General features: G+C 32.5%; 1 protein-coding gene and 1 non-coding gene across 2 annotated transcripts; one reads left to right on the top strand and one right to left on the bottom strand.

Annotated features, from left to right (window-relative positions):
* Positions 1 to 1,099: 1,099 nt before the first annotated feature.
* Positions 1,100 to 1,815, bottom strand: LOC105798351 (oleosin 16.4 kDa). Its single transcript, XM_012628386.2, has one exon. It carries the CDS (start codon positions 1,728 to 1,730, stop codon positions 1,269 to 1,271), a length of 462 nt encoding a protein of 153 aa, XP_012483840.1. The 5' UTR covers positions 1,731 to 1,815; the 3' UTR covers positions 1,100 to 1,268.
* A 12,906-nt stretch (positions 1,816 to 14,721) lies between these two features.
* Positions 14,722 to 14,828, top strand: LOC128032972 (small nucleolar RNA R71). The gene has a single exon (XR_008189311.1). It is a non-coding gene; the product is annotated as a small nucleolar RNA R71 (small nucleolar RNA).
* Positions 14,829 to 15,622: the final 794 nt, after the last annotated feature.

The following is a 15,622-nucleotide window of genomic DNA, read 5'->3' on the forward strand; positions in this document are numbered from 1 at the left end:
TTGTTTTCCTTTCTTTCTTTCTTCTCCCTATCTTCTTACTTTTGTTATGCTAAATTTTGTCTCTTCTGCTCATTTAATTTTCGGGAGAGTATATATAGAGAAAAAATTAAGCACCAGTCGCGCCTATCAGATAGGCGCCTGAGAAAGGCACTACTAATAAAATAATAATTTAAAAAAACAAAAAATTAATTTTAATATGAAAAAAAGTGGTTGCATGACCTAAAAGAACATATCATTTTCGTATATAATCTAACTAACAACTTATTTCAGTATTTAATTTTTGTTTAAAATTATTTAAGGAAAAACCCTTACTTCCGTTTTCACGCAGAAAAAAATACCACCCTTCACTTCTATTTTTAAATTATTATTTATTTATTAATGATTTCTTTAATATAAATATAACGAATAAATGATAATTATTGTTAAAATAATTAATCATAAAAAGATACCAGAAAATAATTAACATATTTTTTATTAAATAAGTAGTTATAATTTTTATATCTTTCCATATAATTTTAAATAAAAACTAAAATTAACATAAAATATTTTCTTACAATATCATCATCAACAATAATAAATACATTTAATATTAATAATGATTAATTAGTTTACGTGCTGATTTTGTCATATTCAATAGTGATTGTTTATAGACAGGGCGAAACTAAACACGTAAAATACAATTTCAGCTTTTTAATTATAAAGGACCAAAATATAATTTTACCTTATCTGCCGGCCCCCTAGCTGTTAATAGAGCATTCATTTATTTTATGTTATTCTTAACAAACCAGATCAAGAAAATAAACACGCGATTTCTAGTAAATATTTATGTCTTTAACGGTCAATTTTAATTTTTTTGTTTCTTTATTATTGGCCCACTCGAAAGCCCAACCATTTCAGTCTTGCAAAAGACACCGGAAAACTCACGATTTGGGCTTTGGTTTCCTCACAATTATGATCTCCATCTTCGCCTCGAGAACTCGTCCTAAAGGGCATGGGATAATTTTTTTCCGGTGGCAGAATTTGGTTGAAGACCTCTACCAGTGCATATAAGGTTTAAAAACAACGCATATAAACATAAAAAAAAAAAAAAAAACACATATACCACAAATCTAATATATTAGTATATTACCCATTATTTCACAACTAGAGAAAAAGAAGAAGATAAAATCAACACGCACGAAAATCGCAAAGACGAAAGACTTCTCGAAAATGAAACACACTTAAAGTACATTTTACAAGGAAGCAAAGCAACCTTCCATGGTTCATATTCATGTCCTACCACCCTCATGAGCCTTGTTTTCGATAGTCTGCCCAGCTTCCTTAGTCTTTTGTCCCACATACCCCACCATATCTTGCATGCCCCTCTTGGCCCGGTCCGCGTCGAGCTGCTCGGTGCCAGTCGCCTGTCTGAAGCGGTTAAATACGTAGGAGAGCGAGGACAGCCCCGTCAACCCAAAAGCCCCGGACGACAAGAAACCGGCCACAGCCATGAAAACCGCGATGGCAGCTGGGAGCAGAACCGGGCTGAAGATGACGAAGAGTGGCGTTGCCACGCATAGGCCGATGACGGTGCCGGTGAGGGTTAGCCCGGCTAATGCAAGGAGAGTGCCGCCGATGGGAAGGAGGGTGAGGACGGTTAGAACTTGGGTTGTTGATGGTCCACTTTGATAGTTCGTTCTATCACCACGAACAACCTGGTCAAACCGGTAAGAGCGGTCACGGTCGGCCATTGATGAAAACAGCTTACGAGCTTGGTTAATTAAGTTAAGTGTGTGGAAAGTGAAAAATAAAGATGGAGAAAGGTGGGGAAGATATCGGGGAGGATGCGGGATTTTTATAAAGGGAGAGACGGGTGTCATATGGAGACACGTAGGGGATGACTTGGTGAGCTGAGGTTTTGCATGAGAACCAAGTTTCACTGTCGCTTTCCAATTTGAAAAGATTATTATTTTTTATCACATATATCTTGATTCAATAAAAATATTTATTATATTTTTTCATCCCTAGATTATCAAATTAAAATTTTAATTTGTATGTTACACTCGATTTGGAGATTTCATCTTCATATGCTTTAATTTGAAATTGTTGGGTGAGTTTTTTACTATTATTAATAATATGTTGTACTTCGGTTTAAATCACTAATCAATTGAAAACTATGCTAGTCTTCACATGAATTTCTTTTGAAATTTCTTATATCTTACCCCAATTGTTAATTTTCAAAATATATATGTTGATGTGGAATTAAAGAAAAAATTAAAATATAGTAGGAACAAAATGATTTTTTAAAAAGTGAATACCGGTAGAGCGGTTGGATAGTGGATATGAAGCTGTTATAGTAATTGTTGTCACCTCAATCTGCTCCACTATAGAAATTACCATTTCATTATTGTATATATAAACTATTAAAAAGGTTAAAGTGTAATAATGCAATATAGAAAAAAAATCTATATATTTTATTTTTTTGAAGAATTATTTTTAAACATTTAGTTGACTTTAAAAAATTGAAAATACTAAAAATAAGTTACAAAAATTAAATTGAAACAAAGTAGAGTGAGACTGGGACGGGGGTGGGGTTGGATGTATCCAACATCTATGGAAGTGGTAGTGGATTTCAAAATTATGCATCCATGGTGGAATGGGGTGGGTGGTGAAGTAGAGTATGTCAATTGGGGAGTGATGGTGGATTTAGCAATATTTTCTCTCACCCCACTCCATTGTCATCCTTAAATAAACTCACTGCTATGGTTATTTGAATTCGGCCAGTTCGAGTGGTCGGATTAGTTGAACCAAAAACATATCATTAATTCAAAATTTTAATTAATTTTTTTTTACAAAATATGTTACATTATTTTTATAAAAATAAAAGAAAAGTTTACGCTTTAAACTTAACATCATAGTTTTTAATAGGTATATTCACAATTCAAGTTATCCCCTTAAGCTCAAAAGTTAGTTGAAAACGAAACAATTTGAATAAAAGTACAAGACTCAAAAATGAACTTGTGAAAAAAAAAAGCTTGTTTAAATATTGATCGGGCTTAGGATTCAATATTCAAGGCTTGAGCTAGATTTAGCCTGGCCTTTTTTATACTTTTTGTAATAGATTTATATTTTATTAAATTAAATACATAATAATATGATATTATGTAAAAATTAAAAATATGTTAAGATGTCTAAAATTGAAATTTTAATGAAAAATAATCTAAAATATTAAAAATTAAATTAAAAACAATATATATTTTAAAAATAATATGAGCAGACTTAAAATAGGTTTGAATTAGTTATTTACAAATATAAACATACATTAACAAAATTTCAAATCCTTATTTCAAGTTAGAGTCAGATAAACATAAAAAATGGCAAAACTAGGGGTGGCAGGGGCCTCGGTCCCCTTTAAAATAGAAAGTTTTTTATTTAAGCCCTTTAAGATTTTTAAAATTTTAAATTAGTAAAGATAAAATTACACTTTGTCCCCTCTAAAAATATAAAAATTTAATTTAATCCTTTAAAATTTATAAAAATATAAACTATTAAAATAATAAAATTATAATTTTTATTATCATAAAAACTACAATTTAATTTCGATCCCTTAAAAATTTTAGTTTTATCTCTAAATGTAAAATATATTAATATTAGATTTGATTGCAACAGCATCAAACTTATGAATAGTTTTAATTTTAAAACAAAATTACCATCTCAACCAAAATTCCATTTACATTAATATAAGCTTTTAATGACTTCAAAATTTGACCGCGTCCGACACATACTGAAAATAAAACATTAATATGACAATAATCCTATTTTTATAATATTTATTAAATAATTTAAATATAAGATGATGAGAACATAAAATAGGAGGTATGAAAATTGCCATCTTTCTTCTGTTTGGCAGTTTCACTGCGGGTTTCAGAATAAATGAATTTTTCACAAAAAGACATTCTTCCTTCATTTATTTATCTCACTCATTGCTTTCAAGGACTGTCGATGTATTCTCCAATTTTTTTCTTTTTTAATTTCAATAACAGGTAATAGTCCGAACAATAAATGTGACTAGCGCGATTTAATTTCAGGTCACATTTATGGAAGCAGTGAATACTCTTGACTATCAGGCTATCATATAGGGTTCATGTTTTTTTTAATCATTGCATATTAAAAATCGAACAATTTTAATAATTGTAAAAGAATTATTAATTTTATTAGAGTGATAAATATATAAAAATAAAACAACATTTAATTTTTAATTTGATTTTTAGAACTTGATGTTAAATTTTTGTTTACATTAATCCCTGAATTAGGGTTTTATTAAATATTTTAATTCTTCTTTTAACATCTCATTAATAGGTGATAATATGGCACGCTGAAATTGTGTCACGTTATTAAATGACTTATAAAAAGAAAAACTTGAAAAATTATAAGATTTTAATAAATTATAAAAATTTAAAACAACTAAAAATTGTATAATTTTTATAAAAAATAAAACCCTATAAAGGAGAAAATAGGGATTAGAAAAGGTTGCATAAGAGATGAAATGGATTGTCATGGTTTTCTTCATTTATATATTTGGCTTTAAATATTTTTGGGGAAGAATTTAATTTTGGAAGGATAAAAGTAATGCCAAAATGGGCCGAAAGAAAATTGAGGTTTTTGGATAGTAATAATAATGATAATAATAAAAGTAAGTCTTTGGTACATTGATAATGTATTGTTTTATTTGACAAATAGTTCTGAAAAATTCATATTATTATTATTTAAATATTTTACTATACCATACTCTCGTAAGACACTTGTCAATAAAGGTAAGTAAAACTTGTTTCGATTTGAAAAAAAAAACATTTTGAATTTCAAGTTAATCGAATCGAGTTATTCGAGTCAACTCGAATAAGTAACTTGAATTTCGATTTTGATTCGAGTTGAATTTTACAATTCGAATAAGTTAAATAATTCGAATAACAGATTGATGTAAATATCTTTTGGTCCTTATCTATTTTGAAAATGAGCAAATTAGTCTCTCTCAACAAAAATTACAAAAACTTTCAAAATTTAAAATATTTATAACAACTCAAAATTTATATTTTAAGAAAATATAAAAAATTTAAAGAATATATAAAAAATTAATAATTAATAATTTCTAAATTAATAATTTTGGGACCGAAATAAATAAATAAATATAATTTTGCCCACCCTTCCCCACCTTTGTTTACTATTATACCAAACTAATCATATATATATTACAAGGTTCTAAATAAATAAATGTGTTTAATGTGTTCACGTTACAACTTTTGACAAATGACGCTTCCCATTTAAAGCACTTATTTTCACTTTAGGTAAATTATTCTTTTCTCCTTACCTTTTAAATCATATTAGATAAATTACTTTAAACATAACTTAATTATTATACTTCCATTATAATTTATAAGACTTTTTTAAATTATTCTTCTTCTTATTATTATAATAAAATTCTTTATGTTACTGTTAATTATAATTTTTTCATAAATTAGTTTGACTAATTTACCAGAAAAGGCTTATTTCTAAAAAAAGTTACGAAAATGGGCAATTTTGCCTGATATTTATTGAAATGGTCTGTTTTTTATAAAACGCGCTGAGCTGGAATCGTTTTTAGAGAAAAACTAGACAAACAGATCCATCTCAACATTTTTTTCTCCTATAATTTGTAAATAGTGTCCACGTCAGCGCACTTTAATAAAGCGCTTCCATGTAAGCGCGCTTTTGCCCGTGTTTTCTTAATGCTGCTCACATCATCGTGGATCACCTGCAAAGCCTCGTATGGTGGCTGCAAGAACCGATGGTACCCAATAGGAAGCTTGAACGCATAGTTGGCTAGCGTATCAACAACACGATTTCCTTCCCTATAACCATGAATTATCTTCACCTCCCAATTTCTCCCAAGTAATCTCCAAACATCTCAATCAATAGCCAAACTCGGAACATCCACCTTCGATTGCTGTAATAAAGCAACAACATCCATACTATCTGCGTCGAGTATAACCCTTCTCGCTCCCTGTTCTTATGCTAACAGTAGGCCATCGTAGGCACCCTATATCTCCGCTTCTAAAATCAAGCAAATGCCAATATTCCTTGCGTAGCCAGCATGCCAATTCCCATCATGATCCCTCACCAAACTATCGCTAGTAGCAAAGCCAGAATCTAGATTCCTTACCTTATCCAAATTTACCTTCAACCATCACTCATTTGGCTTAGACAAATGGATAGTGATATAATCATGATCCTCATATGAAGTATTACCTTGCAATGTACCAGCCTGCACCCTACACAAGCAACGAGCAACATGTATAACATTACCCTGTTTAAAAGTATCAAGAGCAAAAATTCTGCTACTTCTTTGCTTCCAAAGCACCTAGCAGATTGCACTGAAAAAATTCTCCCAGTTTTTTTACTCTTACGCAAATTGTTCTGCCCTTGTAATATTAGCAAAGAACTAATCCTTGATCGGCATACCCACGAAAGCATCTGTCATCTAAAGTCTTATAAGTTGCATCCAAACTGAGATAGTAGGAAAGAAAAGCGTAAAATATGGTCAATAGTCTCCACCCCATTACCACATATTACACAACAAGAATCCACAGTGAGACCCCTCCAAGTTCTCACCTCATTTGTTAATACTTTATTTTGAGTCGCTAACCACATGAAAAGCTTTACCCTTTACGAACATTGTAATTTCCACATCAACTTCCACATACCGACTCCATGTCGGTTTTATCATCACTCAGCTGGTCATATGCAGACTTTGTGGAAAAATGAAAGTGCTTATCCCATCATCAAATAAATTCTATCTTTTGATGGAATTGGCCTTTCGATTTTTGGCATAAAATTTCAAATAACGCCTTTTATCCTTTTGCGAATAGAGTCCACATTCTAGCAAAATGAGATTGAGGATAGTGGAGAAGATCGAGTGGTTGAAAGTCGAGAATGATTTAATCCGCCTCATACAAAATACAAGTATGATCCAAGTAAATAGGTTTATTACTATAAACATCACAACTGGTCGATTTCGAAAGAAACTTTTAAAATTATGTTGTGCACTTTTTCACCTTTTTTCAAACCGATTTTTCCAATAAAAACAAACTTATTATTGTTTTTTACCACCAGCATCTTCATTCAAGACCTAGGGTTTTGTAGTTTAGTGAGAAAAGTTGAAACTAGAGAGAGAAATCTTCAACCAAGATAATAATTCATGGTTTCAACATCTCCACCTTATTTATTTGAAATATTTAGTAAGGAAATGTTGTTAGAGAATGTGCATTAATATTTTTGTTTATATTTTTTTGATGAGTGGAAAATAGGACTTTGAGAAGATGTTAAGAGAATTCTAGTATTTAGATGACAAAGAGGAGCATTTTTTTGTCATTGAAATAGGTAAGTACCCTTGGATTTTCCAAACTTTACCTTAAGAAATATGCAATGTTGTTTGAATCAGACCGAATCGGTCAATTGGAATGAAAATCGACCAGGGTACTGGTCTGAAGAAACTAATTAGATTGGTTAACCTAGGAACTGGTACAAACTGGTTTGATCGAGATAAAAATCTGTTGAATTGGGTGGCTGAATCAAATTTTTTATTTAAAATTTTTTTAATAATTTATTTAGTCGAATTAAATGAATTGGTTGAATCTGTTGGATGTCGAGATTTGGGGCCTGACTGGTTAGACACTAGTTCGATTTTGGAAACCTTGGAAATATGTAACTTGAGTTGAATAATTAGTGTAATAAATAGTTGTAAGAAATATTTATGTAAAACCCTATACTCGACCAGATCATTGGGTCCGAGCTATAGTGTGTCACATTCATTGTCAGAGCAACTACGATCAATTCACAATTAAGTTATACAATTTCTATGATAATTATCAAACAAATATACATTCCTTAATCATAATAAAGTAAATCTATATTTCATTTATGTATGCACCTAATTTCATTCAACAATCCACCATTTATTAAGGTCATAGAAGCATTTCAATTAAGGAATCATCACATCTTACACATTTATCAAACTATGAGAATTACAATTTGCATATACTTTTATACGTATGCATATCAACCATATGTATGTTAATACTAGAATATAAGATATAACATTTGATTATAAAATCATTCAACTACCACAAACCTAACCTATTAGGTACATACCAAAATATACGCAATGTTGAAAACTAACAAACATGAATGAGGCTGGGATTGTGGATTGGATGCTGAAGTCTATGCCCAAAAATCTTAAATTAAATCTAGCCCGTGAGCTGTCGCGTGTGAATATGATATGCAATTTGTGCAAGTATACACGTCGAATTAAGTAATAAAGTGATGAGTGAGTATCGTTCTCACGAGAATCGGATTGAGGCACAAAAGTGGTCAAGTTATATAATAAAATACAATTAATGCTATAGAAAAGTCAATGATAAATATGCAGTGGCAATTAGTGGAGTAATGATGTAAGCAATACATGGAATTAATGAACAACTAAAAATGCTATGGCAAAATGAGAGTAGAAATATAATGGCAATAACGTGAGTGATTATCCGAATAGAATGTAAACAAAGAAATAAAGAACTAAATATGTTGTGGCAAAGATACTATGACAAAAAATAAGGATAGAGTGCTGTTGGTTCGGAAGGTCGGGATTACCCATAATCGACACTTACTGTCAATAATGCCTTGGCAAAATCGTATCTACTTTACTGCACATAAGATTACTAAAATAGCCTGCCTCTCGCGGGAGAAAAACCTCAAGTTACCTTGCCCGTGTTTATAGGCTTTTTAGAAATCTTGCATGGGTTCCTTTTGTATGATCGTGACTCTATGTCTAGAGTCGACTACAAGTGTCTATCGAATACTTGCTCATTTCATTTAATTTTAATCCAACCAATCCAACCCTTTCGGAATTAGAATCAATTTATAAGTATGCGAACAGTCTTCTATGTCTAGAGGTCGTTTGCATTTTAATTAAGAAATAAGAATAATCAAATGAAACAATAAAGTAAATTAGATATATACTGCATCCATAAAACCAGTTTAAGGTTTCATCGAAAGCAATTCCAAACCTATGAGATTAGCTCATGGGTTGGGAAATAAAATTCCAAACCAAAATATTATCCGACATTATGTTCAACTACTTCAATTCAATCTTTCGAAGGAACACTAATGGAAATAACGAAAGAACTTCGGGAAAGAGCTTTCGATTGCACAGTCCATACTTCGGCAGGACAATGTCCTGTGGTGGCTAAGAAAGATTGTCTTAGGCTTCCTTTCCTTTGCGTAGTCGAACCCTTATTCACGTTTAAGGATCTCTCCCACTTTTTTTCCCTTTGTAAGGTCCCCTTCATCGGCTTTTATAGATAGATTAGGCTAGGGTCGGCTAACAGCTCGTGATTATCTTCTCCTCTTTTAAGGGGATTTATCTGGTACAAGTTTGAATTTGAGTTGGGACTGTTGCACGAAAATTGTTGACTTAGTCTTCCCGGTATTGCCACGGCATTCATGCTGGCAAATTTTCTGCACTTTGCCCTGACAAAACTTCACTCTTTTATTTCCTCATTCCAAAACATGTTCTTGCCACACCAGCACACACACACACACACATAAAAAAAAAACAACTCTACCACAAGCGATTAAAAGCACCTAATTCTAATACAGTCCAAGTCCTAATTTAATATTAAAAATACAAACTAAAATGTCCTAAAATGCAAAAAAAATGTACTTAAGTACAAGAGAAATATAACTCTTTTCAAGAGTTATCACACCCTCAAACTTGAGTTATTGCTTGTCCTAAAGCAAAATACACTTAAATGTATGAATGCACCCATTTTGCCTTAGCAAAAACTCTTTCTTGTATTGCCTAGCTATTCAAAAAATAATTTATACCTTCGTTCTGAGCAATATTCTCTTTTCCTAAAACTAGTTCAAATTTAAAAGGTTTGTTCAACAAACCACTTAAATGTATGAATGCACCCATTTTGCCTTAGCAAAAACTCTTTCTTGTATTGCCTAGCTATTCAAAAAATAATTTATACCTTCGTTCTGAGCAATATTCTCTTTTCCTAAAACTAGTTCAAATTTAAAAGGTTTGTTCAACAAAGGCAGTGCAAAAATTTCTCCCTAAGAACAAAATTTCCTAAGTACCCATGCATTCTTTCTTTCGTCCTATAGCAAATATCTTTTTATTCACTTAGTTCATTCATTACCTAAACAAAAGTCACTTGCTTTAAGCCCATATATTATTCACATTTTCATATATTTATTCTCTTTTTTTTCTTTTTCCTTTTTTTTAATGGAAACCATATTAAGCGATTTAGTCATGTTACAAAATTTTGCTATGACAATCTTCCAACAAAATTTTGTGCATACAAAATGTAGGGCTAATTCCCTTTATATCAGCAAGGGTCCAACCCAGTGCTCTTTTGGACCGTAACACTTCTAACAACCTGTCTTCTTGCTCTAGTGTTAGCTTAGTAGAAATTACAATTGGCAAAGTATTGTTATTTCCCAAATACACATGTTTCAAATATTGTGGCAGAGGCTTTAACTTTAGTATGGGAGATTCCTCTACAAATGGTTTAGGAGGCTTAAAAGATCGATATGATAAATTCAAGGCTTCAAAATTTCTTCCTTAGCCTATCCACTATCTGCTGGGCTTCCATAAATTCACAAAGCTCTTCAAAACTTATTATGTCACCTTGCTCCATCAAATCGTCTTCACTGTCAGAATTGTTTGTAGCAAAACTTTGAGAATTTGTCCACTGCTGTTTCGATCAAGTTAATGGCGTGACATTCCTCATTCTCATACGTGCATTTTAACGCATTAAACACATTAAAAGTAACCTACTGGTCATTCACTCTCATGGTTAGCTTGGCTTTCTGTACATCAATTAGGGTCCTTCCAGTAGCAAGAAATGGTATTCCAAGAATAATTGGTACATCATGGTCAGCTTCACATTTTAAAATAAGAAAATCTGTGGGAAAGATAAATTTATCCACCATTACCAATACATCTTCAATTTTACCTTCTAGATGGGCGTAAGATCGGTCAGCCAATTGCAAGGTCACTGTGGTAGGTCTCGCTTTCCCAAGTCCTACCTTCTTTAGAGGTAGCTTATTTATCAACATTACTGTTCACCATTCAGTGAGAGCAACAATATCAAATTCTCCCAACCTGTGTTTATTTGATAGTATGTCTTTCATGATTTTCATGAAATTGGGCATTTGCTCCAAAGCTTCGACTAGCGGTATATTAATGTGGAGTTGTTTCAGAACTGTTGAAACCATTTTTTGTAAAAGAGGTCGACTTTTTTATTTAAAAACGAAAATGGAGTCGCCATGCTGTCGAAACCATTTTTTTGTAAAAGGGTTGACTTTTTTATTTAAAAACGAAAATAGAGTCGCCACCAATCCTTTTTATTTAGGTGTGATCGAATCACCTCATAATTTAATCATTTTAATAAAATTTTAAATTTACTAAAACGATAATTTTTGGTCTACAAAATCCAGAAAACAGGTTCGGGAGTTGGTTACGCACAAGGAAGGATTAGCACCCTCGACAAGCCCAAAATTGGTACCTAGTTGATTACTTAATGTCTTAATATCGAAAGTTGAAGTTTTGAAAAGATTCTAAAATAAAATCCCTTTTTTATTAATGTTAATTTAAAAAATGCTTGAACTAAATTGAAACGAGCATCAAAAGCCCTCTTGTCCCGCGATAAAAAAAATGCCACATCCCGTAAGTTAGGATGCGACATTTGAACCTTCGAGAATAAGCTTGCCTTTAATTTTTATTGAAATTTCACGTATTTTACGAATTAAAAGAATATTTGGCTATTTAGGTTTAATGAGAAAATTGAAACCCCGTAAGTTAGGGTACGATTTCTCAATTCTCCAAAATGCAAAATACTTGATTTTAAATATTTCCCCTTTTATGGATTCGGGTGAAAGTTGATGAAATATCTAAAAATAATATATGTGTAGTTTATTTGATTATGTTTTAAAAGAAATCGTTTAAAACTTTGAAAGGGTTATATGTGGCTAATAATGATAGTGCAACATACATTTAAAGCAACAATGACATAATGTGCATAATAAAATATAACATACATAGCGTTAATATTAATGAATCATAAAGTTAATACACATAAATGATGATACTCATAATAATGCAAATGATAATATAGTAACAATAATAATAACAATAATACTATAACTAACAACCACAATAATGATAATAATTGAAATATATATTGAAAGTAGTAAAAGTAAAATAAAAAAAATAAGGAAAATAATAAATAAAAATGTGAAAATGAAATAAGGGAAATATTAAGCAAATAAAGTAAATAAATAAGGCATTTGATTAAAAAAGGACTAAACAAATAAATATAAAATAACAAACAAAACAGTTTGTAAAAAAATAAATAAATAAAGAAAAATTTGAAGTTAAATGGTCTCAGGACCGAATTGAAATTAAAATAAAATTAAAGGGCAAAACTTAAAAGGAAAGAAAAAAAGGGACCAGGGCCTAAATGAAATGCATGCAAAGATCCGAGGGCCGAATGGGAAATAAATCCAATCCTTGGACACATGTCCTTTCCCCAGGGGATCAGCGAACCAGGGACATATTTGAAATGCTAAACAAATTCCGTGGTTCGATTTAAAATAAAAAAGTACACAAAAGGACTAAACTGAAACAAATCAAAAACTCGAAAGGGCTAGGGGCGTAAATAGCCCATAACAGAAAAAACACGCGGATCCCCCTTGTGGGTTGGGTCAACACTCGGGTTTAAGGGGCAAGAGGCCAATACGGTGTCGTTTTAGGGCTATTGAGATCAACCCTAAACGACATCGTATTACATAGCCTATAAAAGCTATTTTTTAAAAAATTTCATTCTATCCCCCTTTTTTTTAAAAAAAATTAGAGCGCTCTCTCTCAGTCCCTCTCACTCTCTTCTCCTTCGGTCAAATTCCGGTTGCCGGACTACCGTGGGACCGCCGGTCACCGTCTACGGTGATCAGAAAATTGAAAAAGTCCATCTTTTTTGGCTTTTCGACTTCCTTGACTCAAAAATTCCATCTTTCATCAGAGATGATGACCTCAACTCCCTCCATGACGACAAAAAAATAAAAAAAAAGTAAGATCTTCCCCCGTTTTTACTATTTTTGTTTGTTCTCTTTTGAAAAAATAAAAATAAATAAATAAAACAAAATGGAAAGAAAAAAATAAAAAGACCATCTTCAAAAGATTTCTTTTTTCTTCCGTTTTGATTCCTTTGTCAAAAAAGTAATACATCACTATTTTGTGGCTTTTATAGCCGAAAAGAAAAAGGAAAATACAATGCTCGTTTCTTTGCCTCTATGTATGCGTGTTTGTTTTGCAGGTACATGGGTCGTACACCAGCTATGTACGGAGGTTGATGTGGCGGTACGGAGGCGCGTGTGGGAAAAGTGCGGCGACAGCAGCTGAAAAGGGTTAGGGGCTAGGGTTTGTTTTGTTTTGTTTAGGTGTTGGACCGCTGGGCCATTAGGTTTTTTTATTTTATTTTTTTGGGACATTTGGTTTTGGACCTGCTCTTTGTAATTGGTTTAATTTAGTTGGGTTTGGGTTTAGGTTTGTTTGGTTTGATTTTGGGCCCCGAGCTAAATTAGGCTCATACAAAAACCTCCAAAAATCTTTTAAACTGAGCATCTTGCTCGAAATTATGGAATCGCTGTGGAAAAGGTAGAGGTGGTTGTCCTTCTAATTGCAGATATTGTTTTACTGTGGCATTTTTGTTCGCAACCTGATTTGACTCTGCCACAACATTCTTCTGCTTACCCTTCTCAAGTGTAGTATATTTTTCAGATGGTTTTGGTATCTTTACCTAGTTGTTACTTGCATTATCCTCTCCTACCACGGCATCGTGAACAACATCACTCAACTGAGTCCTGCTTCAAAGGGTGATAGCCTTGCAGTACTCCTTGCCTTGTGTTCTTGAATTCTCGGTGTCACTTGGCAATGCTCCTTGTGGCCTTGAATTTAGAGCATTCACTATTTTCCCTACTTGATTTTCAAGCGCTTAGAGAGAAGTAACCTAACTCTGAATTACAACATCATTCTTGACCGTATATTCCTTTAACAAAATTTCAATGGAAGTAGAAGATGATGCTTGACCGTATTGAGTATTTTGCCTCGGCATAGGTTGAACATAACTAGGTGGTGTATTGTTGATATTCTGTCTTGTAACATTGTTAAAATTTCCTGCACCGTGATTACCCCAACTAAAATTCAGGTGTTGCTTCCACCCTAGATTGTAGGTGTTGGAATATGGATTGCTATGTCAATTGGAATTAACTATGTAGTATACTAATGTTGGGTTTGATGGGCATTCTTCAAACACATGATTTTCCCCACAATAAACACATGACAACTCTGCTGATTTCATCTCATGGACTACAATTGGATTTTTCATGGTTTTAATCATATTAGTTAGAAAAGATACATAGGTTATTAACGAAGTGATTGCATCAAGCTCGATGGTACCGACAACTCTCTTACCCGTCCCAACTCTAGTGGCTGGATACTAATAATCGTTGTTGGCAATCTTTTCCAAGATCTCGTATGCTTCATTATAAGTTTTGTCCAACAACGTTCCATTGGCAGACGCATCAACTACCATCCTTGTGTGCGCATTCAACCAATTGTAAAACATCTCCATTTGAGTCCAGTGTTGGAATCCATGCATCAAACATTTTTGAATTAACTCCTTAAATCATTCCCAAGCCTCATATAGTATCTCATCCTCCATTTGTCAAAAAGATGTGATGTCATTTCTCATATTGGCATTCATATTTAGGGGATTATACGATAGCAAAAAACTCTGGAAAAGATCATTCCATGATGCCACTGTTTCCGACGGAAAAACATTTAGCCATGCTGTCGCACGATCCCTTAAAGGATACGGGATTAACTTAAGTCTCAAGGTGTCTTCGGGAACACCTTGCTGTTTGAATGAATTGCATCCTTCTAGAAAGAGTCTTAAATGTAATCATGGATCTTCAGTGGGGAGTTCACCGAATTGTCCTACGATTTGTAACATCTGAAACATTACCAATTTCTGCTCATATTTGGTCTAACTATCTGTAGATTCAGATCATCTAGCATTCGCACGACATGCTCTCTAATTGGCCTATCTCGATCATCCACCACACGTCCAATGGAAGGATTTTCATTGTGATCATTTGGATTACCATTAAGATCATTCTTATTTCCAGCCATTTTTCTCAATTCTTTTCTGTTTCTCTGCAAGGTTCTATCAATCTTCGGATCAAAAAGGTATTTTGTGTTAGCATGAATGCCTTTTCTCATGCACTGATGGAAAACCTGTAAAAAAGTAAATAAATTAAGTTAAATAAAACTACTAAGTAAAATAACCGAACCAAAATTCACCAAATTGTCATTCCCCAGCAACGGCGCCAAAAACTTGTCGTGTGTGAATATGATATGTGATTTGTGCAAGTTTACACGTCAAATCAAGTAATAAATTGATATGTGAGTATCGTTCCCACAAGGATCAGATTGAGACACAATAGTGATCAAGTTATTATGATAAAATGTGATTAATGCTATGACAAA

The sequence above is a fragment of the Gossypium raimondii genome, chromosome 9 (assembly GCF_025698545.1).
Source record: "Gossypium raimondii isolate GPD5lz chromosome 9, ASM2569854v1, whole genome shotgun sequence".
Taxonomy (NCBI): Eukaryota; Viridiplantae; Streptophyta; class Magnoliopsida; order Malvales; family Malvaceae; genus Gossypium; species Gossypium raimondii.

Coding starts and splice junctions, on each gene's coding strand:
- LOC105798351 (XM_012628386.2), bottom strand. CDS start 1,730: ATGGCCGACCGTGACCGCTCTTACCGGTTTGACCAGGTTGTTCGTGGT.